The sequence below is a fragment of the Gobio gobio genome, assembly GCF_949357685.1.
Source record: "Gobio gobio genome assembly, chromosome: 11".
In the NCBI taxonomy this organism is placed as follows: Eukaryota; Metazoa; Chordata; class Actinopteri; order Cypriniformes; family Gobionidae; genus Gobio; species Gobio gobio.
Window position 1 is genome coordinate 17,814,459 of NC_137104.1, and position 26,356 is coordinate 17,840,814.

A 26,356-nucleotide genomic window follows, 5' to 3' on the forward strand; every position below is an offset into this window, starting at 1 on the left:
ATATATTTAGGATTACAGAACGACACTTTTAAAAAGTAACAGGTGCCGCAGTACGATCTCTTTCAGAACCAATATTGACAATTTATTCCGGAATAATGACACAGGTGTATCTGTATAAGTTTAAAAATCTAACTTTGCGATTTAAAGGTTGAAGATTTCACAGTTTCGAACGATTTGACAAGTAAATACAATTGTAATTGTCACTCAGAAAAATGACAGAAATATGACACATAGTGCGCAACCTCTTTATATGTTTCATACTGTATTATCAAAAGGGGTTATGTGTAAATTAACTATGGTTTTATTACAGTAAAAGTGTAGTAACCATGTTTTTTCGGCAGATTGATAACCATTTGTAGAATCAAACTATAGTCAACTATGGTTCATTTGTGGTTACCATGGTTTAACTGCAATAAATAACCATGTGTTTTTATTAGTATGTATGTATGTATGTATGTATGTATATATATAGATATACACATATTTGTAAGTATAGTAAAACCAAGGCTAATTTATGTAATCCTGAAGAAAAAAGGTAATGAAGATCCTTGAATATTAATAAGTATTTATTAAACAGTTTTGTAACATTTCTTTTAAATAACTACACACATGTACATTCCATCCCAAACATCAGCACATTATATACAATAACTGTAATTTGTAATACCAGAATATGGAAATATTAAAATATCATCACAAACTGGTGTTAATGAAAACAAAAAGAGAAATGTCACAGATGCATCTATACAAAACTGACAAGTGTAAGACAACGGTATGAGCTCAGAACATCCAAAAAATGCGCTGAGGAGATATCAATGTGCATTATGTACATATGTATAACATACGGCACTTTACACAAATGTTATTTACAAGCAATTCCATTTTCCCCAGGCAGATAGAAAATGAAAAAAAGTTCCATATTTTCAACTGGTCTATGTACAATACATCACATAGTAGGGAAACACTTGGCATTCAAACTTCTGACACTGAAGTTACAGGCAGAGAATTGACATGAATTACTACTATACAAAACAAAAAGGATACTGACACAACACTAACAGACCAGGCAGAAATAAGATTAATTTAACACCCAAACAAACAGCAGTGTAAATGTAAAACACATTTATTGGCTTTTCCATAGGAATTAATGGCATATTAGACATAATTCAGAAGTGACTATTCTAATTGCCCTTATTTTACAGACGGAGACCCTTAAACAAGATAAATTAAGGAAGAGGGGAGAAACATACGCAAATCAAATCAACATATGATTTAAAACAAAAGTTATAAATACTTAAATAATCGTGTTCACCAATTGATCAGACATTTTAACCCCACACACTCTGATGGCATCCTGCTAGTTCATTGCCTCGGCAGTACTTTTGATTCACACTTTAGAACTTCGAATACAATCTTCTGATCTGAAGCGTCGAGGGATCAAATTTGTAAGTGTATCCCTCAGCGCATCCCTCTAAAAGAGCTCTGTATGCCCCACAAGAGCAGAAACAGACAAAAAGGAACACATTAGAAGGGTACGCGAAGAAAAGTAATACAAGAGTTAAACAATAACACTGTGCGAAATACTAAAGTTTGACGTAATCAAACCCCACTTAGGTCTCATGGTTTTAAGTTTGCTTATTCAGTTAGATGCACAAAAAAGTATTTATAAATATTAAATTACATACAAAGTGTATAGTTTCACAGATATTCCTTCCAAAATGTACCTTTCAATCACGATTGAAATGCATTTTTTGGTTTTAGCACCTAAAAACCTCTCTAAATGTTTCAAGTTTCTTCTTCCGGTAGACGTGTCCCGCCTCAAGATCCTTTTCTTAGTGCAGTATAGATGTGTGCTTATTAAAAGCTGGCTGTTTTTGGACACTGCTTTGAGATCCTATGCCAGCAAGCAGCACAAGTGCTGGTGACAAGCCCACCCTTCGGTTTTCTCGGGGAAACATTTCTAGCGTCCGTTCGCACTTGCAACTGGAAATGGCAAGGCACTTTGAACTTGAGCTGGTAAAGGCTTCGTTTCAAGTGGATCCGCTGTAGTGTAGGGGTGATATGGGTGGAAGTTTTCCACCACAAGGCAGCACGGTTGGTTCAAAGCATCCACTCGGTTTGTTTTGGCTCTGTTGGTCCAACGCAATGTCCTGTCAAGGGTTCTGGTGCTATTACACCACATTGAGCTCAACGGAGTCCGCTTCCGAGTCGATCTCATTTTCTCTAAAAGAGTCACACAGGACAAAGTTAGGCACAAATCAATGGATCACAGCCCAAAATAGTGTGTATAACATTTTTTTTTAAAGCACAAGAATGCCATTTAATCAGCTTTAGAGTTAAAAGTACCATGTTAACTTAAATAAGCTAAGCCAGCTCAACATTCTTGAAATCTTTAAGCAAGACGTGTGTAGATTCAATATGTGGTTTTACCGTTGTTCATTAAGGAGTTTGCGGTTGCCTTGTCTCTTTTCCTCGTTGATGGGATAGGAGATGAATATTAGCAGCCCGATAATGATAAAGACTATCGGAGCAGCAGACACCAGGATCTTCAAGGTTAAATCGACTTCGGCGGGTTGCGTGCAACCTCTCGTCACATAACCGGCAAAACTGTTTAAAAGAGCAAGAAACGAGAGATTAGCATGCCTTTAATGTTCATTCAGATAAATCCAACCTCATGACTGATCGCTGAATCCCACATGAAACACTGTCCTGCGTGGTCACAGTCTCCAAAGCCAAAAGAGAGGCACTAATCGCATTATATCTGAAGGAGGCCAGACTGATTCTCATACAGTAAAATTAAAACAAAAACCCAGGCTTATTGGATCATGCAGACTCTAATCCAACTTTAAAAGCCTAGATGGTTTCACGTAGGATTGTGTGTACAAGACTGTGGATGTGTTTGTGGAAACTTACTCAAGACTTAGAGTTGAGACCCCCAAGGAGACTCCAGATGCAAACTTGGTGAAGAACACGTAGAAGGAGTAGAAGATGGCTTCATGCCCCTGAGATTCAGGATTTTGGACTTTAAAATCATCCACGACGTCGGGAAGCATGGACCTGAGCACAAAGGAAAACACACACATGAATACTGCGCATTACATTTAGAAGCGTACACACTTTTGGTGTATTTTGTAATCGTCAGGTGCTCACCAGGGCAGGAGGAAGGCCGCTGCAACACTTACTCCAGCAGCAAAAGACACAACGTATGTCACATAAAGACTGCTTGGCACCAAGACTACAGAGATCAGGAAAGGCACCACAGACTGCAAAGAAAATATAAACAGTCAGTAATGGGAAGCTGACGCTGTATGCCAGAAAAGGTTTGTGTGGCACTGCCAGTACTTACTGTAGTCCCAATATACACAGCAGTCTTCTTGCCAAATTTCGTGAGGAACCATTGCCAAAATGGGATAGCAAGTGTGGCGGAGAGCTAAAATAGAGGAAAAGAAACAAAGTTAAATTTAGTTTAAAGTTCTATTCAAGTTGCTTTCACTGTATATGGGTTTGAAAAACTTTTAAAGTGTAAATACATTAATATTTATTTTTTAGGTATCACTTTACAATAAGGTTGTATTAGTTAACATGAACAGCACCTCTGTTCAGCATTAGTTAATCTTTTTAGTAAATACAGCTGTTCATGGTTTGTTCATGTTAGTTCACAGTGCATTAACTAATGTTAACAAGATTTTAATAATGCATTAGTAAATGTTGAAATTAACAAAGATAAATAAATACTTTATAAGTGCAGTCATTATTAGTTCATGTTAACTAATGTAGTCAACTAATGTTACCATTTTTATTAAATGTAAAAAAATGTATTTAAAAAAAAAGGTAAAAAGTACTATACTAAATATTAATTGAAAAAAATAAAATAAATGGCATTAACCACAGCATTTTAGAACCTGAACTAATTTGTTATAAAATGTAAAATGATGTGATATTTTAAGACTTATTAACTGACAAAATCGTCAGATTCTGCATGGGTCCTATCTATTATGTCACTTCCTGTTTTATGTTTTGTTTAGTTTTTTTTATTTGTTTTGATGGTCAGTTATTATGTTTTAGAGATATCTGATGTATATTTACTAAATTAGAAATGAATAATTTATAAATTAATCCATATGAAGAAAAAATAAATCAAGATTAAAAAAATAAAAAGATTTAGATTTATTTCAGTCATTTCAAGATTTATTTATTTTTAATATCAGTCCATACATCATCTTATGCTCTATATCAGTCAACCACTAATATTTATAATACTGTTGTTTTTTTTCTAAGTAATAATAATAATAATAACAACAACAACACTAATAAAAGACTGTCAATCTGTTTTACAGAATATCACTCTCCCCAATTAACATAAATTCACTCATGAATTTGGTAGACACTTTTATCCACAGCTACTGTACTTTGCATTCAAACTATACCATTTTTTCAATAAATACCCTGGGGACCTAACCCCTTAACTTGGCTTTGTTAGTGCTATGCTCTACTGTTTGAGCTACAGGAAGGCCATTCAACTAATTAACAAAAGATGTATCTGTTAACTTACAACACACTGCACTGCAATACAGATCATGTGCATACACAAAGGTTTAGCTAAGACTCCACATGTATACAGGTACATGTCCATACACACCTTTCTAACAACAGCATTGGAATGTTGTCTTGTGTTTCATATGTTGGACAATGCTTGAAAATGTTCTATTCATGCATTCTCAATCATAGTTCAGCTCAGAGTCCCTGAGAGAAGATTATTGTTGTCAGGAGACAGAGTTTGCCATGACTACAATAGTTCTCTCTTATTGAACATGAACTCAGGCTTTGGACACAAGGACAAAAGCACAATACATTGTTGTTCTCCATAAATAGATGAACATCGTTTTCTTCCTCAGACAATAATCTCTAATAGGGATGTGTGAGACTATTCGACTAGTCATTTAAACGATACTGCTGCTGCTAGTCGACTTGCAAATACTAGTCGTTTACATTTTTTATTTGCACATTTAATGTTCTGCTTTTACAAAGGCTACGTTTAAGTGTTAATGTTAGGTTTTTCTTTTTTTTTTTTGTTGCATGCGTTCATTTTCTTTGTGGCAACCGCGGCGGGTTCCGAGAAATGTCCATTCAGAAAATGAGCCGGTGAGGAAATATTTTGAAAGCCTACACAAAAAAAAATCTGTTTTCTTTTGTCATGTCAAACTATCATATAACAATTAAGCTTGCTTATGGGATTTTTATGTTACCGGTTATGAGGGACAATACAGTATGAAATTTGATTAAAGGTTCACATTATGAAATAAACTTACTTGACACTTGAAGAGTTGCTACAACATACTAACAAAGAGCATACACTTTCAAAATGTATAGTTGTCAGTACATGTCAAGTGTACTTTACTAGGGGTGTTGGTTGACTAGTCGATTGCAAAATGTCCATTTAAATATTTATGAAATTAGTTGTTGCGCAAAACCCTTGTTTCCAGTACTCTCGATAGTGCCAATTTTTTTAATATTGTGGCATCTCATAGGTAAAACAGCAAGTTGCGAGTGGGGCAATGATGGAAATACTAGTCTATTCAGATAAACAGCACAAATAGATCTTGTATAATGCTATGTAATAGCAAAATGCATTACATTATCGACCCACATTTCCTTTTGTACACTTGTCAGTCAAAATGTCCCTTCAATCACTCAACAATGACACATCCTCTATCTTTACAGACCACATCAAATCTTTAAGCATTCAAAAAGCACATTCAATACACATTTTAAAAGACTGAGCCCTTTATAATGCTTACCATAATGACGAGCAGGATGTTCTGGAAGTCGTTTCTAAAGCCCAGGGTGTAGCTACAAAACAGTGCAAAGTTCCCCTCTAGAAACTGCAAGAAATATGTATAGAAATAATAAGCTGCACTGTAAGACACGTTAGCAAAGCCTAACAAACAAACTGTTTGTCTATGGCGGTCACTGTTTAAACAACCAAAATAACTGCTGGTGACCACGGCTCAACCGGAATCATTTGCACAAGACTCACCATAAAAGCCAGAGAGGTGAAGAGGAAGCCCATGACCAGCTTGGCATATGGACCGTGACCCATTACCATACGAATTCCCTGGAAAAATGACATGGGCTCAGTCCTAACCCTGCAGGTCTCTGTTAAAAAGAAGAGAAAGGCGAGGTGAGATGATGGAAAGTGGCACTATATTAAACAAAAGGCAATTAATGGGGTTATAACAAATGCAATGAACTAACTTTTCCCCAATCAATTTTCAGGCGTTAGCCTACTAAAGAGTAAAAACAAATAAAAAAAAAAAACTAAAAAATAGTTGCGCACAACGTGTACATGTTGATTAGCTGCCAAAATAAGCCAATCAAGAAAGAATGTTGTTTAATTGCTTGTACTCTTCCATGAATAGGAGGCGTGATAAGTCAGGACTGTGCTTGTCTTTCCTCACAACAACATCTTCCAGCCCTGCTTGTTAAGGCTCAATATTTTGGTTCAAAATAAACTACATTGGCGAACACCAATAATGACCTTCTTTTACACCATGCGCCACATTTAGACACCTCTCTGTGCTGTGAAAGCTAATCACCCTGCTAAGCTTATTCACTGGCATTTCCCTTGGACCAGCTGAGCTCTGCTTGTGGGACAACTACTGACTCAAAGTAACCTGATCAGTGTAGAAAAGCCCTGGGAACATCTGCAATCAACTGCATGGCACACATTTTCGGTACATTTGAGTCAAAGACATTAAAGGTATAGTTCCCCTTTAAAAAAAAATGCCAATAGGCTTTAGTTACATGATCACAAATTGATGTTTGGTCAATTTCCTGCATTTAAACATGCATGTGTACGAGTGTATGAGTACATCTGTATAAAAGGTTGTCAACTTTTTTTAGCATATTAGAAGACCTCATAGCTATCGTGAACTAAACGCTTAAAAGTAAGCCTTACATTTTGATTTCATGTGGTCCTTAAAGAAGAATCTACATTACCATTCAAAAGTTTGGGGTCAGTATGATTAAAAAGAAATGAATAATTTTATTCAGCAAGGATTAAATTGATCAAAAGTGACAAAGAGTCTTTCACTGTTAAAATATTTTCTTTTGAACTTTCTACTGATAAAGAATTCTGAAAATATATCATGACTAGACATCTAGACGCACCCTAGCGGCAGCAAATTTAATTTGCAGCCTGGGCGTCTAGCAACTCTCCATTGGCTTGCGAGCTAGCAAAACCAAACCCAAGTCAGGCCAATCACATCATGTATAGAGTCGGTGGGCAGGCTTAACATAATGACGGCAGAGTTGCGGCGGTTCCGGGTGCTACTTGAAAACAAAGAAGCTGGCGAACAGCAGTCTTTTGAATCGGCTTTGGCCGCAACTCTGAAAGACGAAGCTTTTCTTTGAGAAAAGAACAGCACTGAAGTTATTCTTAAAAAAGGAAGATGTCTTCGGAGTTTTGCCGACCGGATACGGCAAAAGTTTAATCTATCAACTAGCTCCGCTTCACCTTCTTCGTTGCTCTGGTTGGTTGTAGCGCTATCCTATTGCGTCCAGAGGGAATTTGAAAGACAACCGTTTAACCCGCCCCTCGGATTGAGCCCTGCCAATGGTGTGATCCCAGACCCAACATCTTGATGTGGGTCTGGCTTGTCATGCTAACTGTTTTTAATATTGATAAGAAATGTTTCTTGAGCAGCAAATCAGCATATTAGAATGATTTCTGAATGATCATGTGACACTGAAGACAAGAGTAATTATGCAAAAAATTCAGCTTTAACTGTTTTTTTAAATGGTCTTTTTAATCAAATACATGCAGTCTTGTCATGAGACTTTTCAAAAACATAAAAAAATAAAAAACCTACAGACTGCGTAAGTTTAATTACATCAAAAGCAGGGGGGGAAATTATTTGTGAAATTGTGGGATCTTTGCAATAGTACCAGCACTTACCTTTTCGTTCTTTTACACCAAGGAACAAGACCACGGCACAGAAAACATAAATGATGCAGATGACACCCGACGCGATCAAGTAAGCATTTCTCTGTGGGAACCATAAGAGACCAGGCATTTAATACCAATGTAACAGGAATTTTAATAGTCAACCAAAACATTATAATAATTCATCCTTACCAGATGCTCTAGTGAAACATGAGGCTCCGTGATGTTGACCTCAGTGATGTTGACCTCAGTAGCCACCAGTAGACCTGTGGAGTTCAGGTCCTCTCCAGAACTGATACAGGGAGCGTTAGCCATTCCCACAATCTGACCTTGAACAGCAGTGCCAATGAGCGTGCCCAAAACCTCAACAGTCATTCCTGAAATAACAGGTTAGCGGTTAGTTGTGCAAATGGGAAACCGAGGACATAGCTAGCTGAAGAGGCTTTAAAACTCACGGTAGGCTGTGGCGGAATCCCTCTCTTTCTGTTCAGTGCTGATAAACATGGTCAGTGCAGAGTACGGTACATGGAAGCACTGTTTTTTGGGAAACAGAAGATGCCAAAAGGTCAGAGGAAATTTAGGCAAAACCATACAGGCTGCAACATATATAAAATGGTTACTCACTGTCTGTAATGTTTGGAAGAGGCAGTAGAAGACCAGGTACCAGATAACCTTGCCTTCATCAACAGGCGGCACGTACCAGATGAGGAAATAGCTCAGCACAGCAAATGGGGTAGACAGAATGATCCTGTATGGACAAAAAAGATATAATGACATTAGTAAAAATTTACAAAAAGGTAACTTATTTAAGGAGGGGGGGGGGGGGGTCAAGTGACTTATTTACACTGTTAAAGAGTTGGATTATCATGCTAAACACAAACGAGTTTGGCTGTGCCAAAATACACTCCTTCAGGATTCAAATACGTTTCGGGAGGGTTTTTCTAGTATAGCCCTGCTGTATAACATCATAAAGGGCAGAATTCCTTGTATGGCCACTTCTCCCGGATGAGCGCTTGCGCACATCAACGAGCTTCGTTGGGTTACAGAAACCGTCGGCAGGGCTGTAATTTTGTTTTTAGACCATGAAATCAACAATTTCACTAAAGAAGCGTGTTTTTGATTGTGAGGGAAAGATAGCCTTGTTCAGCTTCCCAAATAACCCAATCGGTGCAGCGTATCTGTCTTTTAGAAATATGACCAAACGAAAGAGTCTTCAGAGATATGAAGGATGCAATACTACTAGTATTACGTGTTTCCATTCCCTCATTTCCACATGATGTTATCATGAGTTGCCTCACCCACAGAGATGAAAGAATTGATTGGATAACTTCCTGTCTTTGTTAAGCGAACAGGACGCTTAGGTGGAAATACAGCATCTGCTCTTATCGGCCATTTCTGTACACGGAAATAGCATTTAAAGGCGCATTAAGCATCATAGAACTGAATGGTGCCACACTGTTTTCCTGGTAAAGTGATTCAGCATGCCGAGTAGTAAAGTCCGACATTATTTCCACAAAAAAAAAAAAAACAGTGTTTACGGAAAAAGCGGAGCCTCACTTGGCAGTTTTTAAGTAGACCTTCACAGAATCGGAGCCCACAGAATTCCATTGATTTACCCAGAATGTGAATGTTTGTATTCAGTTAGTACGTTCCACCCCCCTGTCCACCCCCTTGCGGTTTGTTTATTAAATATTTTGGTTAATTCCATGTTGCGTTCAGTTACTAATTAGACCGCAGTACCCAAAAGGTCTAGTACTACACAGGTTTAAAACCATTCTGAAGATTTTTACCCCACGTTCAGCGCCAGAAAATGTTGGCAGGTTCTGAATGGAACCTGTTTGGGTTATGTTTGTAGTTTAGCATGGCACTGTGGTGAATTTTAACCTCTATTAAAAGCAAAATATGGTTAAATGATAAACAAATTATAATAAAGTGAACATTATAAAAAGTTCACCCTGCTAACATTTAGATTAGACTTTTTAGTCTTTACCTGCCCTAAACAAATACATATGTCTATACAAGCCTAACAGGCCAAAAAGATAGGACTGAGTTTGTTGGATTGAAGATTATAAGGGTGCATTGATGGTAATATCTTGGGGACTAAAGACAAAACTCAAAACCTTTGCCATCAGTAATGACCGACAGCCATTTTGACTTATATTATACAACTATATTTTATCCTAGAGTACAAAAACATTTGTTATGAAAATATACTGTATACGCTTGTATAAATCTGTATTTTTAATAAAAATATTTAATCAGAAAGCAAGAAAAAGACTTGACTGAACAAATGTTCAAGTGCACACATGGAGCTAAAAGGTGCAGCTAGTTAACAGTTTAAAATAGTAACAAATCTCACTATACCAGAAAGGCTGGCATTTGAACTAAAATAACCCCACTGTGCTCTGTATGCCGCCATTAGACTTTGAGGCTGTGCTGGCCTGCCTTCCTTCATTCTGATTGGATGACAGAGGTGGTGTGTTGTGGGTTGGACCACTCAAGAGTTGCCGCAATTGCATATACCGCCCAGCCCCCAAGGCATGCAGCACAAAAAGGAATTTCTTCCGTCTGAGCCAACAACACGAGACAAATGTCTCTTTATTCATGCCATTTGCTGAATCAAACCTGACAATTCAATCCACACGACATGAGTTGCTTACAGACAAAAAATGTTCATGGATTAAGGAAGATCAGAGATGTTCTCTGAACACTTTTTAGGTTCATGGTGCTCTTATAAACATTTGCGGTTTACCAGAGACTGTCACCTGTTCAAATATTGACATTTTCTTTACAGTTACTCTGTATTTCAGCTTATGTAATTTACCATTGAACATGTGACTAACCCTTGTAATGATTTTCCATCCAGGATTATGATAGCTTAACTCACATGATTGTGACTATTAATAATGCATGTGATGAAACATTGAGAAAATTCAATTATACAGGCCTGTGGTCCATATGATTCGCCACGGGTGTACTTAGAGGAGAAAAAGTCCCCTCTCTCTCACATTTACCCATAAATATACCAAACAAACCGGTCTCATTGACTCCCAAGCGACACAGCACAGATCTGGGCGTCACTAGGGACCTTCTAATGACACCACCCTGAGAGGTAATACAGTCTTGCTCAGATTCAATGTCACTGAACGGAGCTCATTAGGGCAGAACTTTCTCACCAGCTTCCTACCAGATTCCTTCACATGCCCTGTGTCCAGTTAGAACAGAGACACACATTCCTCAGCCCAACCCCCCATTCCCAGCACTTCCTCCGAGTGGTTTTCCAATTATTCATAAAGTGAGTGACGTCCTACTTCTAAGGAGTGGCGACCGCAACACTTAGAACGGACCATCATATGAAAAAAAAAGACGACTGAGAAAGTGAAATCCTGTGTTTGAACAAATGGCCATACGTCTAAGTTGGGAACGCCTTGGGAAGAGAGAAAAGGGTCTTTAAGGGCTTTAAATTGATCATTTGCTTCATTGGTTGCTGCAAACCGGTTTTCCTCTCTGTGTAAACCCAACAAGACTTTCACAAACCCTGGAAGCCTTCAATGTGTAAAGAACCACTCAAGCTTTCTTTAAAGCAGACACCTCCATCAGCATCAATGTCATTACAGATAATGCTTCATTAAACATCATTTTCTGTTTTTCTTTGCAACCACATTACCAACATTCAAGTCATGTCCAAATACAACGATTTTGTTTTTGCTATAGCAATATGAACAGAAATGTACTTAAAAACGACGCTAAAATGAGTAACAGGGTTAAGTTGCCTTCATATGTAATACAATTCTGTAACACAAGAAAAGCATTGAACGCCAAGTGTTTCTTGTCAGGACACTGATAAAGTGGTTTAGTCATGCATGTGATGTAGATCAAATCAGATTGGCTGGCTGAAAATGCAAATTTGCCAAAGGCAAAGCTACTGTGGTGTATCCAGGCCCTCGCCCATCACACCCCTAAACTCCCCATGAGAGCTCAGGGGGGGGGGGGGGGGGGGGGTTCTCACAGCCCGCAAGCGTCCTCTCACTTAGAAACATCACCAGACATGCTTGGCTCTCTCACTTAAAAACTACAACCTCCTGATATTTCACAACAACAGAGAAATGGGTCAGAAGACAAAGCAAGTGACAGACCAGAGATTCATTCGGGACGTATTTTAAACACAACAAAGGAGGCCACCGAGTTAGAGAAGGGTAGAATTGTGAAAATATTTGTTTTCTAAGAAGGGAAAAAAGTAACTACAGGCAACATGCTCTTTCAACAAGGCAATTCTGAGTCTTGTTCAACGTGTCACAGTTTAACATCAAGGTATGAATTCACATAGACCAGGGGCCTCATTTATAAAACTTTGCGTAGGATTTGCGTCAGAAGTGGCGTACGGATGAAACATAGGACGTGCGTACGCACAGAAATATTCGGATTTATAAAATCGTGCGCACGCACATCCTACGCAGTTTTCCCTTAATAAATCACAATCAATTCTAAATGTAGCGCAGCTTTTGCGGCTTCATGTCACGCCCATAGTTGCCCATAAATAGTCCGTGAAACGCCCACAAGTTAATATTCATAGGTTGCGAAATCATGGCAAACACAGAGAGGAAATTAAAAAAAAGCGTAACTTCACTCAATGTGAGGTAGAAGTTATCGTTGGCGAGGTGGAAAAGAGAAGAAAAGTGTTGTTTGGAGGGCACAGTGTGGGCATTACTAATGCCAAAAAGACACTTGAGTGGCAAAAGGTTGCAGACGCCGTAAATGCTGTAGCCTCACAACCTCGGACTATCGCCGAAATAAAAAAGAAATGGTCGGATATCAAAGTCGAGGCAAAAAAGCGTCTAGTGCTCCATTGCCAGAGTGTGTCCTCTTGCTGTCTGAAGATGCGTTCACTCCGAATCCTTCCATTCGCCACATCTTCTAGAGCACAAGATCAGCCATTGTGCGTCATTACGCATTGAGATGGGCATTTTATTTCCATCCATTTAATTGAATCTGACAAGCTACAGATGTCGGTTATAATCTACGTGGAAATGGGAAATAGTTCCGTGCAAATATAATGTCCTGCAGCTTTCTGAATGGTTGACACATACGTCATTTTATCAAAAATAAAACTAAAGGCATATGCATGAATACCATGAACGTAGCTGATGAAGAAATTTTACTATGAAAACAACTTTCCCCAGTGGACAATTAATACATCTATCTATTTATCTATACATCTCCCTAATTATCTATCTATCTATCTGTCTAATTGCATCTATCTGCTCCGCCAGACGGACACTTGACGAGAATATCAGTTTTGTACATTAGCTATTTCGTTGTTTACCATATTTATGAGGATGAATTGCAATGCATAACATGCCAATATTATTGCAGAACATATTTCACTTTTCTTTTTGCAAATATGTGTTAATTTGCATTTATGTTGTAATTTTCGTTTGATTTTGTTTGTTTTACACTGCAGATCGATCAAACGGGTGTTCGTGTAGGCTGTTCATTGTAAGACTTGCTTTGTGATATTTATGAGAGGCATAGCCATTTCTTTTACACAACGGTCTACAGTTTCACACACTTTCACGTGTTTCTTCCATCTGCCGACGGTGTCGCCATTTCTCATTTCACCCGTTTTTGTGCGTACGCCTGGGTCAGAGCTTGCGTGAAGGACCGCACATTTTCCCGTCAAGTTTGCTTTTTATAAATACCAATTATTGCGTAGAGAGCGGCGTACGCCTTCTTTTGTGCGTACGCAACGTTTATAAATGAGGCCCCTGGACAGTAAAGCATTGGAGAAATCCAATTAAACTGAGGTTAGGAAAGACATACCAGGGCATCATTCGTCCAAATCTTGTCCAGGGAGTCCGGCTGACCAGAAAACCCACAGTAGGGTCTGTGATAGCATCCCATGCTCGACCCCCAAACAAGATGATGGAGGCATAAAACGGGTCCAACTATCGAGAAAAGAGAAAGACCTGTATGTCATCACCTTACCTAAAACACACATAACTGTTTTTTCCACAAACTTATTCGGCATTATAATGGACTAAATTATATCTCAAACTAACAGGTGAAATATCAATATGAAAGATTCATAAAAAGAAAACGTGGAAAGGCTTCAGCACTTAAAATATATATATATTTTTTAAATAGTAAAAAGCTCTGTGATAAATGGTATAAAAACTATGTAATATTAACAGTTTATTTGGGGAGGGGGGGGACTATTTTAGTGATCAAGAAAAGATTCACCACTATATATCAGTGAAAGATATGACTTCTCACAATAAATCTACATGCTCTTTAAAGGGCTAGGCAGCATGTGAACCACAACAACTTCTTACTGAGTTCAGGAGGAGCACATGGCCCAACGACCTTGAGATACAGGAGATCATAAGCTAATGGAATTGAACAGTTTACTTCCAGTGCAACACACTTCTAAAACAGCTGGAGGACCCTGAAATGTTGCACAGACTAACTGCTTCATGCTGACATTGTGCATTGTAGGAATAACTGTTAATTATGGGATTAAACACATTAACAAAACTCACACTGGGAACCTGTCTACTGTAGTCCGTAGTTACATGACAAACACTGAAGGCTATTAGAACAATCCTATTCAGACTCTTTAATCTGGCCAATCAGCCTGCCAAGACTACTGTAGCCTCCAAAAGTTAATGGTATGAAAGACCTTTGAAATGCCATTCATTTTCCAGTACAATTCCTCCTTTGTGACTGTAACTTGTCGTCTCGGACTATGCAAGCAGGGGTTGTAAAGAAACCCACTGCCCCCTGAGGAACACAATCAGATTCTACATTCTACAAGTCAATCTGATCCTCTGTAGGCCCTTTCTACAAATTCACGGTACAAAATAGGGCCTGATTTAAAAAAAATAAAAATAAAGTGCAGTGTGGTTCATCTTCAGAAAATGTTGATCGTCAGTTTAACGATGTCAACTAAATATTATATTACCCGTTTTGTTTGTTTTCGATTTGATTTTTGTTTTTTTATGAATGCAATGAAAACGACAATATTCGTAACATTTGAAAACATTGCCATTTTTTATTTATTTACTTGTTTTCCAGCTAAATAGTGTGCTTTTGGTCATTAAAACTAGTTTATAATTTAATATATATTTTAAGTACATTTTTAATAATTAAAAAAAAATAACAGAAAAATGTATATCATATCGAGATAATCCAAGACCTATGAGGTGGGATGGGCCAAAATCATTTGATGTGCAAAAACTAGTTATATTCATTTGTTCGACCCATTCAATTATGATATTCATACAAGTTATATCAGTCACACAGAGCTCTACTCACCAAAGCAACGTCCAGCAGGTAGATCTGAAGGAAGAAGCCGATTGCACATCCTGTTATCTGATATGGTGCTCCTCCAATGGCATAACACAACTTGTTGCACACCGACAACCGGCCCTTTGAATCATGCTGTTTTTAAAAAGAGGAAAAAACAAGATGTTCATAAAGAAAATCTCCAAATAATTCAAACCATAGTAGGGAAGCTGAATTCAGTAAATTCATCTCTCAGTTGGGATTAAACTAACATAATTGTGGTGTAAATAGGCTCACTGTGGTAAGACACGCTTGTAATTGGGATTAAGTTGTTGAATGGCTTGGGTTTTCACTCTGAGACAAGCGCCGGTTTCAATTATGCTAATACTATGCATTTCTGCTTGACTTGCTGTTTGGTCCTAATCCAAACATAACCTCATTCCCCATACAACCATATAGCGTCTATGATTTGGGTCAAGATATGAGCCCTCGAGCAAGAAAATCGCAATGAACGCAATCAGATGAGATCGGCAGTGGAACATCAGCACATTAACTCACGGCAGATCAGCAATTTTCAAGAGTCATAGACAGTAATTCAAATATAATAGGCCATTTAAATATAATAGCTCATATAATCAAATATGAGCCCTTTTATCAAGTAATGTGAGGGTGTGATTTTCAGTCAGTTTGGTGACTTCAAATGCAGTAGTCAGTAACAGCTGAGTGTCTGTCACATGCATCCTCCAAAAATAAACCATTAAAGTTGCAATGTGCAGACCATAAGTCACTACCTTTGGCGTAATTGCACATGGTGTTCCCGTAAAGCCTATAACTCATGTTAAAGGACACTAGGACAATCTTAACACTCCAAAATGAATGAAGACACTGGATTACAGTCTTATGGATGAAGGCCCAACTGACTGACAGTGCATGCAGAGCTAACATTGCAGAAACAGAGAACAACTATTTGCCAAAGATTCTACTTTACTAAGGACTGTTAATAGAGGATTTGTTGTTGGCATGTTATATGAGTGGGGCTTTCATTAATTTTGGACTGCATTCTATCGTTGTTTGTGATGCCAAGACACGGTTCCGGGGTAAATAAAGTTGCTAAGAGGTCAAGGAAGTATAGAGACACACTCAATTGTGTTGTAATGACACTAAACAGTGTACGTGCAGTTGAACAGGATATTTTCTCAAGATACCAATAATTTCTACTGTCATGCCATCCTCCAAACATGGTGGTGTTTTAGATCATCTAAGAGCAAGAACTATGCAGCAACTATGACTAATTTAGATTATCTACTTCAGCAATAAAAGCATACCACGTTTTACAGCAGTTAAGTCATATCACATACAATCAGCCTCATAAATCACATGACTGTGTTTACATTTGAGAATGATGTGGCATATCTAGACTTGGATCCATTTGGGGTCAATTAAGGCTTTGTGTTACATGCCCAAATGTTGATGATTGGTAGACGAATTGTTATATTTAAATATTTAAGTAAGGAATAATTGACGACAAACCATTGAATTATTGAAAATCAATGAGCTTGAGACTTTTAAAATTACATTATTGTGAGTCTTTTGCTTTAAAGTCTTTTAAATATTGGTAGAGCTGCATATTGATGAGCTCTTATAGAAAGAATCGGTCAGCCAATCAGAATCAACATATCCATGATAAATTAATAAATAAATAAAAATGTACTTAGTTTCACTATATTTAACAATTATTCGAGATTTTGGTTTTAGGAGAAATTAGCATTTTCTTTTTAACGTTTTTTCTTTTTAAAAAATAGGCTTTCCCTCGTTTAATTTAAAATACTTCCATTCAAATCAGTAAGCGCTGAAGCACAAACATAAGCACATTTTAAGCTATTCTCACAGACAGCAGCAGTGAATTCAGCCAGTGACTCCCATTTAAACTCTCACACCGTGTAAGTTAAACGAGCGATGAAATGTGGTAAAAATACAACTCAGTCAGAGAATTCATTCGGAATCGGTCTAACGTTTCGCGAGCAATGCTGGCGGGGCGTGCGCGCTCAATTTAACCTGACAAAATGACACGTAGATCAGCAGCACGAGCCGCTCCTACGTGGCTGTTCAACAGGGAAATCGTGGGAATGGGAAACATGTGGGCTGCTAATAAACTTGTAACTGAATGAAGGCATTCATTATTTTCAGTTTCTTACCTTTGTTGCCAGTTTGATTTCATCTGGGTTGGGTTTTTGCAGTAGACTTGCATTGGAGTACTGCTCTGCGCCCTCTCCTCTTGCCATCTCGTTCTTGAAGATTTACGTTTAAAATCTCCTACGAACCCAGTTACTGAATGATATTGACAAAGGAAGCAAACAAAAATATACCGGCTTGATTAAAGAAAAAGAACACTGATCCTGTTGGCGTATCCGTTTTCTTTGGAATCAACCTGTTTCTACCGATCTCCGTATCTGCCGGGTGTAGTAGTAATTGAAGAGATACTCCACCCCTTTTCAAACAGTCATTCATCTGATCCAAATCCCTCCTCCCACCTCGGATGATTTTTCACCCCATGCAAGCCCACTGAGCAGGAACATGACGTCAACACGCTGACGCATGAACGGACGCTCTAATTGTAAAGAAAATCATTTTGCAACGAGGTGCATGGGACATACTGTTACATAATTATAGGCTATAGGACAAAAATTGGTTCATATTTGTACACTTTTTTGACATAAGGAAGTCATCAGTCATCAAAGGCTGTGCTTATATGGTTTCCATTCATTCCGAGAAATGACTGGACTACACGCTTAAAAATAAAGGTCCCAAAACCTTTTTTTGTTGTTGTTTGTTTGTTCCCCAAAAGAACCTTTCAGTCAACAGTTCTTAAAGTATTATGAATATTTTTTTACTATAAAGTACAATGGAAAGGTTCCATATGGAACCAATGCCACTAAAGAACCTTTATTTGCAAGACAAAGTATGCCAGATATATATAACATTTACTGTTTACTCACACATATGAGGGGGCATCCACCAACTTAAAAAAATATACACAACACAGCTGCTACAGAGTTCAGGTTCACGCATTAATCAATGTCTGTCAACAAAAGATAAGATACGAGTCATTTAGTGTCACAGACAGTTGACATTTTTTATCTTGAGAGCATAGGGCAATGCAGTGCAGTATTTCTCCAATTGGATTCAGATTAGGATTAGTTTAGATAAACCAGAAGGTGACACGTGTTAAATAAAACAATTTTAGGTTCACGAAAACCCTCAAAATACATTTTTAATGTCTAATTGGGGGTTCACTCTTTTATTCAGATGCATTGAAGGTGTGCTGTGGTATCTGGCACCAAGATGTTAGCAGCAGATCCTTTAAGTCCTGTAAATTGCGAGGTGGGACCTCCATGGATCGGACTTGTTTGTTCAGCACATCCCACAGATGCTCGATTGGATTGAGATCTGGGGAATTTGGAGGCCAAGTCAACACCTCAAACTCTTTGTTGTGCTCCTCAACCCATTTCTGAACCATTTTTGCTTTTTTGGCAGGTGCATTATCCTGCTGAAAGAGCCACAGCCACCAGGGAATACCGTTTCCATGAGAGGGTGAACATGGTCTGCAACAATACTTAGGTGGGTGGCACATGTCAAAGCAACATCCACATGGATGGCAGGACCCAAGGTTTCCCAGCAGAACATTGCCCAAAGCATCACACTGCCTCCGGCGGCTTGCCTTCTTCCCAAAGTGCATCCTGGTGTCATGTATTCTCCATGCACATGCACCCGGCCATCCATGTGATGTAAAAGAAAACATGATTCATCAGACCAGGCCACCTTACATTGCTCCGTGGTCTAGTTCTGATGCTCACATGCCCACTGTTGGTGCTTTCGGCGGTGGACAGGGGTCAGCATGGGCACCCTGTCGGGTCTCAATGAGCCTTGGCAGCCCATGACCCTGTCACTGGTTCACCACTATTCCTTCCTTGGAGTACTTTTAATACATACTGACCACTGCAGACCGGGAACACCAAGAGCTGCCGTTTTGGAGATGGTCTACCCAGTCGTCTGGCCATCACATTTTGGCCCTTGTCAAACTCGCTCAAATCCTTGCGCTTGCCCATTTTTCCTGCTTCTAACACATGAACTTTGAGGACAAAATTATGTTTTTTTTATTGTTTGATGTTTGTCAAAATAAAACTTTATCTAATGCACATATTGCTTGTTTTCCCTATTCTACCTATGTAGAAAACCTTGGAGTTTTAGTACCCTTAGAGCACATTGTTGCCCAGAGGCAACAAACCAATATCTGGTTCAGGGTTGGGGGGCGACACATTTTATGATGGATATATTATCAGGGACCCCCAAGCTCCCAAAAAATGGGGTGACATCTTTTTTTCACCAAAAAATACAAAATAATGCCATAGAGGGTTGAATAAAGTTAACAAAACCTTATTGTAATACAGTTCACAAAAAAAAAAAAATCTTAATGTTATCAATCTGAAGTTGTTTTATTAATATTTCCTTCAAGATATGATCTTTATATGGAACTGATTTGAGATGTTTTTGTGTGTCTGTGTATGAGGCCTATAGCTTGCCATTGGTTGAAAGATTCAGCCCTGATTATTATTTACCTGTCTGGGACAAAATGACCAATTTCAAAATCTGACCAGAGGTCATATTGTTCTTGTTTGCAGAAGCACATGGAACAAATGCCAACATGAAACTGATTATTTATTGGGAAGCCTTGAAATTTTACTGCTGTCTTTTACCTAGTGAAATAGTCACCATATTTCTTTGTAGCAAAACATTATCTTCCAGGTCACATGACTAGAAGCCCCAACATTACCCCTGACCTTGACTCTGTCCTTCTCACAAACTGTATTTCTGTTATAGCATCAAGCAACAATGGCCTTTTGTAGCTTATTGGTATAATCATGACAAAGTTTCACGAGAAATCGGTGGAGCAGTGACCTTGCCGTGACCATTAATCCCACTGGTTTTATGTTGGGAGGGGTCGTTCATGAATGAAACTCTCTAGCTTTCTCTTCTGCAAGTCATGAAAGATACTTGTAAATTTCCTTTCATCAGCGCACATGAGTGTGTTGTCAAACATGACTGCTGCTCTGCACTATACATAGCCACAGGTGTTATGGAAAGTCACAAGCAAGGGGGTGTTTTTTATTTGTGTCTGCTGTGTGTACAGTATGTGAGAATTGTTCTCATTGTGGCAATAGCTTGAAGCACGGGCACCTTCTGTACCCTTGTCAGTTATTAGGTTCACAGTGTGATTTGATTTTGAATTAAAACAGGATGTAATATATTTCAGTCTGGATACACCTGACTGTTTCTCTTTTGATCAAAAGGCTTGCCAAAAATATGTTTTGTAGACAAATATAAATTGTGCCTATGCACTCTTAAAAATATATATATTTTTTTTTATTGGCATTGATGGATAAAGAACCATTGACTTTGGAAAAGGGTTCTTGAAATGTTCTTCAAACTAAGGAAAATGGAACCTTTTTGGAACTTTTACTTTTAAGAGAGTACATGATTTACGTGTGTGTGTGTGTGTGTGTGTGTGTGTGTGTGTGTGTGTGTGTGTGTGTGTGTGTGTGTGTGTGTGTGTGTGTGTGTGTGTGTGTGTGTGTGTGTGTGTGTGTGTGTGTGTGTGTGTGTGTGTGTGTGTGTGTGTGTGTGTGTGTGTGTGTGTGTGTGTGTGTGTGTGTGTGTGTGTGTGTGTGTGTGTGTGTGTGTGCATTCAAGCTAAAAATTAATCAGACAACAGATGAATTACATTTACATACCTTTCTATCAAAGTTATCTGACATTATCAAGATGAATTTGTTCTAACACAGTTGAACTCTGAGATCTTGTCATATTTTATTACCATTTTCTAAACTATAGCGAATAAACTGTGATAATGTGAGAAAATTTTGAAGTTTAAATATACAATACAGTCATGTGAAAAAGAAAGTACACCCTTTTGAATTCTATGGTTTTATGTATCAGGACATAATAAAAATGTATCTGGTCCTTCAGGTCTTAAAATTAGGTAAATAAAATCACCATGTCATGGTTTATTTCACAAAAACTAGGCCAAAGAGAAGCCATGAGGGGCAAACTAAGTACACCCTTACTGCTTCCATAGGAATTAAGAGGATAAGTAGCAGTAAGGCCCTGCTTATAATGTCTTTGATTAACTGATCATCAGCAAACATGACCAACTCTACAACAGCAGTTTGCCTGTCTGGAGCATTCAGGTGTGTGTTGACACAATGCCAAGGAGAAAAAGACACCAGCAATGATCTCAAAGAAGTAATTGTTGCTGCCCATCAACCTAGGAAGGCCATCATTCTACAGTGAGGATGATTATTCACACAAACATTTAAGACAGCTACCAATCTTCCCAGGAGTGGACGTCCCAGCAAATTCACCCCAAGGTCAGACCTTGCACTGCTCAGAGAAAAAGTTGTAAATCTAAACAAACCACAAGACAACAAGGTCCTTTGGACGAGACCAAAATGGAGATGTTTGACCATAATGCACAGCGCCCTGTTTGGCAAAAACCAAACATATCAGCACAAACACAACTGTCCAGTGGGTGATGATTTAGGCTTGTTTTGCTTGTCCTGCTGGGCACCTTGTAATCATTGAGTCGACCATGAACTCTTCATACCAAAGTAGTCAACTGAGGCCATCTATCTGACAGCTAAAGCTTGGCCGAAAAAGAAAAGGATCAAGATGTTGCAATGGCCCAGTCAAAGTCCAGACCTCGACCTGAATGAAATTCTGTGGCGGTTCTTAAAGGCCATTACATACTCCGCAAGAACAGAGAAATTAGTTCTCGCTCCCAGGGCTGTTCTCGACACATCATTTGAGCAGAATTTTTTTTCTTGTGGGTGTCCGAGAACTATTGTGTGAGTGGTCAGAAATTTTAAGTGGATGGGGCCTCTAAGGACTCCACAGAAGTTTGGCACCTGCTTTTCTCGTGAAGTATGGAATGTCCTGGCCAGAACAAACTTTGTACTTGTTCTTTCCACCTCAGTAAAACCAACAAATGTCTTTGTTCTTGTGGAGTATGTACCAAGCTTAAGAGTGACCATGAACAGATGCCCACAAACTTCAATGAACTGAAGTAATGTTGTAAAGAATAGTGGGCCAAAATTCCTGTACAAGCATGTGAGAGACTGATAAAGTCATACAGAAAACAAGTACTTCAAGTGATTGCTGCTAACGGTGGTTGTACAAGCTATTGAATCATTTACTTTTAATATACTCAATTAATCAACAAGGCATGTCAACTCCAAGACTAAATTGGCACATGAAGTTGTTAGACAGAATGCCAAGATGTACAGAGCTATAATAAGCAAAGGGTTGCTACTATTTTACAGAAGATTCAAAAGTATAAGTTAGTTTTGATCAAATGTATGTTATTTCATAGTTTTGATTGAACTATTATTGTAATGTGGAAATACTGCAGTATAGTAATGATTCATTAAGAGTATAGGTCTCAATCCGCTCCCGAGTTTGTGAATCAGCATATCGTGTTCACAAATTCAGCCACTATAAGGACAATGGCTCATTACACATTGGGACACTGATGACTCTATTTCTGGCGACATGTCAACGCCTTCATTGTACAACATCATTACTAGTATTTATGAGCAACAGCAGAGCTGATCTTTCTGACATTCCCTGTAATGCTATTTAAAGTACATTATGATAAATACTTTGCTTGTTACATATACGTGCAACATTTCAGTCATAAATAAATTATAAATGTTAGCTGTCAAAACGATCCCCGTTCACATGGATCCACGAAAACATCTAAAAGTGTTGTATTATGCATGCCATTTTTAGAGTTTACACTGAAAAAAAATGCTGTTTTATAAGAGAAGTCACTGACAATTGTGCGACAGATATGTATCAGTTTACAGCACTTCTCATTTGCTTCTATAGTATCTGGAATTCAGTGGCGTCAAGGCTGTAATGTGATTGGTTGTTAAGGAATACGAGATCCAAGTTAGCCATTACGCTTTTTCCAATGGTGGAGCCACGGACCCTCGTATCTCCCAATAATAAGAGCATCTCTGACATATATGCGCATGATGTCACCCTTTTCTTAAATTCGTGTTTTTGTAGTTTAGACAATAAAGGTATCTTTTTAAAAAAAAAAACATGTAAAAGGCCCCTAAATGAAACCATAAGATTCTTAGGCCCCGTCCACACGAAGCCAGAGCTTTCCCTATCCAATCTATTTTTCCCCTCGTTTCAAGAAATATCTGCGTACACACGAGAGCAATGAGAACGACTCAAAACGATGTAGTATACATGCCAGGCCAGTATGTGGCGCTGTAATTCTGCAACAGAAATACACTAAAAACGGAGAAGAAGAGTTGTGGCTAGAAGGGGTACAGCAATGGTAGGAAGTGAGGCATTTCCGTGTGCTGGTCTGAAAGGTGTGTTCAGGCGCATTGTTGGCGCATTGCTATTTTGAGGCAACTGAAATAGACTGCGCCATTGACCAACTGAAACCTAGTCTAAAGACAATTGCGCAATATTTTTTGTGTTATTTAAAGGGGTGATGATTTGAGAAATCAACTTTCCCTTGAGCTATTGATATATAAAAGGTCATGGTAATATAAGACTATCCTGCCAGTTTCAGAGCTGAAAACTTCCTTGTTAGTCAAAGAAAAGCTTTTATTGACACCAGGCCCAGCAAACGATCGATTTCAGAATGTGCCCGGCTATGACGTGAGTGTGTAGTGAAGCACCGCCTTAACAGAAGAAGAACAACGCCTGATTCTGTAGCCCCACCCACCGACTCGTGCCACTAACATGACAGCTAAGAGCAGCATTTAGCTAAACAGCATTGAATTTCTAAGCAGTAAACATACCACATAAGCTTTTCGGATTCAGATTTTTAAGCATTCGGATTCCAATATTATGAATGCATGGATGAACTTTATTTTTAATGAATATCCAGCTCACGTGGGGAAGACATTGCACGTATGTTCATTTAACCACGGAGTCGTTTGTAAACAAGAGACTGGATTTGCAGACAGGATGAGATTACATGAACGAATGAAGCAACACTAGACTGGGTAAACCCAGCCTGATCTGCCAGCGATTTGATTTCGCCCGGCAACTCAGTCTGGAAACCCGTACACTCATTTCTACTGCTTCTGTTACACTTTTGCGGGAACCAATCACAGACTGGCTTATCCACCTGGCCCGCTATTGGAGGGATTATCACGATGACGGATAGAGAAGCGATGGGTTGTTGCCCGTTGATCAAGCCTCTTGTGGTCTGATTGGTTGAAGGACTATCCAATTGCATACAGAGTAATTTAATTTATGCGCGTTTATGCTCACGTGTGCAGTGGAAAATACAGAGCAGACCAATGTTCAATCTTTAATTGAGCTTGGTCTGGTGATAGATAGACAAAAGCAACACACTAATGTGAGTAAAAAAATTTTTTTTATATGTGATAGTATTGCATTGTTACAGATCGTTTGATATCTTATCCAATCCTAGCCGTGGGCAATTACTTCCAAGTCTTCAGTGCGGCACGCCCATCAAAACTGAGCATGTCTTGAGAGAGCCTCAAAACCAGGTCAGAAAATAGTCTATTACTTATTCATTATGATGTTTTTGAAGAAAAAAAACACGCAAACGCAATTAGTTGACCTCAGATAACAATATAAAAATAAAAAAAGCCAGTTCATGATACCTTTAAAGGCTGCGTTAGTAATATGCACCTATAGGCGGGTCCACAATGCGCAAACACTCTGCTTATTACACACACAGGGACGCGCAGCTGCACACAAACATTTTTAAGTACAAAAAAAAGGATTCCTCTCTGGAGAAGTGTTCAGTCTTTCCGTTTGCAAATTCCGCCATGTAAATAGCAAATCCACCATGATGCAAATGCAGCCCGCTTTTAAAGGGAATGGGAGATGAGACTCTGATTTGTTTATTGCACGTTGCGCCCAAAACACACCCATTAGACCATGCGCCGGGCCCATTTTCCCATTGTTAAACTAGCAAAAGTGGATTCGGACTCTAAGTGCACTTGTGCTGTGCGCTTTAGACCATGTGCTTATATCGTTAAAATAGGGCCCTTAGTGTTTATGTGGGTGTGTTTTGTGAATCTGTGAAAGTAGTTTCCCTTCATGCCTTTTGTTTGGCTGGAAATAATGTATGCTCAGTATGGACAGTAAAGACAAAGAGGGCTTTACAGTGGTTCCCAGGACAAAGAAATTGAAACACAAGACATTTCAGAGTAAGACTCGAGCAAGTTCTGCCAGAAACACTCCCTGCAAGTCAACACATGGTCCATTTAATAAATAAATCACACCTAGCAAACTGTGTATCTAAAGCACGTTTTTTTTAATAACTCAAAACAATAACGAAGACCAACAGAAAAAGGAAAAAGGAGAAATGCATATTTTATGTTAATTTTTAACAATTTTGCATTACTCACTAACAGACACAATTGAATGACAAATGCAATGCATCCCTATTCATAACATTATATCTGCAAATATAATACCACAATGCAAAATCTTAATTTGAAAAATATAGTATTTATATTTTCCAAGGTTTAATTATAGGTTTCAACAGTGTGCACTCTTCTTATGTCAGTCCATGCACCTGCCTGGGCTCCTCACATATAAGCTAGTACAAGCTAAAACACACCCAGTACAGCTTTAGCAATCCACCTACACATATTAAATAATCTCTGCTGATAGTCTCAAAGTCCAATAAAACTGTCTATGTGGCTGTGGGTCAGAAATACAAAATGTTGGGTTGTGATGGTTCTGTTTACATAATAATGTGAGCTCAGACCTTCTGAGATGGACGTGTACTCTGACCATGCATGTTGGCGAGGGACACATCATGTTTTAGTGACTTTTTCTATATGGAAGGATAGCAATGCTATCTTGAAGAATGGTATTTGCTAAGATTTATTTGTAGAATATGTCAGAATGAAAGATTAAGAGCAAGTAGGATAATTTATTGTATGATGGCAGAACACCAAATTAAAAAGCCTGTGATGCACGTAGTGCAGCTAACATTAACAAATGTATTCAGCAATTTACTGACATGTGATATCAAAACAAGAATATATCAAAATA

At 38.5% G+C, this 26,356-nt stretch overlaps 1 protein-coding gene across 2 annotated transcripts; it reads right to left on the reverse strand.

Annotated features, from left to right (window-relative positions):
* Positions 1 to 548: 548 nt before the first annotated feature.
* mfsd2ab (MFSD2 lysolipid transporter A, lysophospholipid b) lies at positions 549 to 17,713 on the reverse strand. Of its 2 annotated transcripts, XR_013817546.1 has the most exons (15): positions 17,425 to 17,696; positions 15,260 to 15,385; positions 13,766 to 13,890; positions 8,570 to 8,693; positions 8,401 to 8,479; positions 8,138 to 8,322; positions 7,958 to 8,048; positions 6,038 to 6,156; positions 5,799 to 5,882; positions 3,347 to 3,430; positions 3,151 to 3,263; positions 2,914 to 3,057; positions 2,431 to 2,607; positions 1,725 to 2,223; positions 549 to 1,482 (listed from the first exon to the last, which is right to left on the reverse strand). XR_013817546.1 is itself a non-coding variant. In XM_079830044.1 (14 exons), the coding sequence occupies exons 1-14, from the start codon at positions 17,509 to 17,511 to the stop codon at positions 2,172 to 2,174; spliced, it is 1,590 nt and encodes a 529-aa protein (XP_079686170.1). In that variant the 5' UTR covers positions 17,512 to 17,713; the 3' UTR covers positions 549 to 2,171. The 2 variants fall into 2 exon arrangements, 1 of the variants encoding a protein (XP_079686170.1); XM_079830044.1 differs by having other exon boundaries at positions 549 to 2,223; positions 17,425 to 17,713.
* Between the last annotated feature and the right edge of the window lie 8,643 nt (positions 17,714 to 26,356).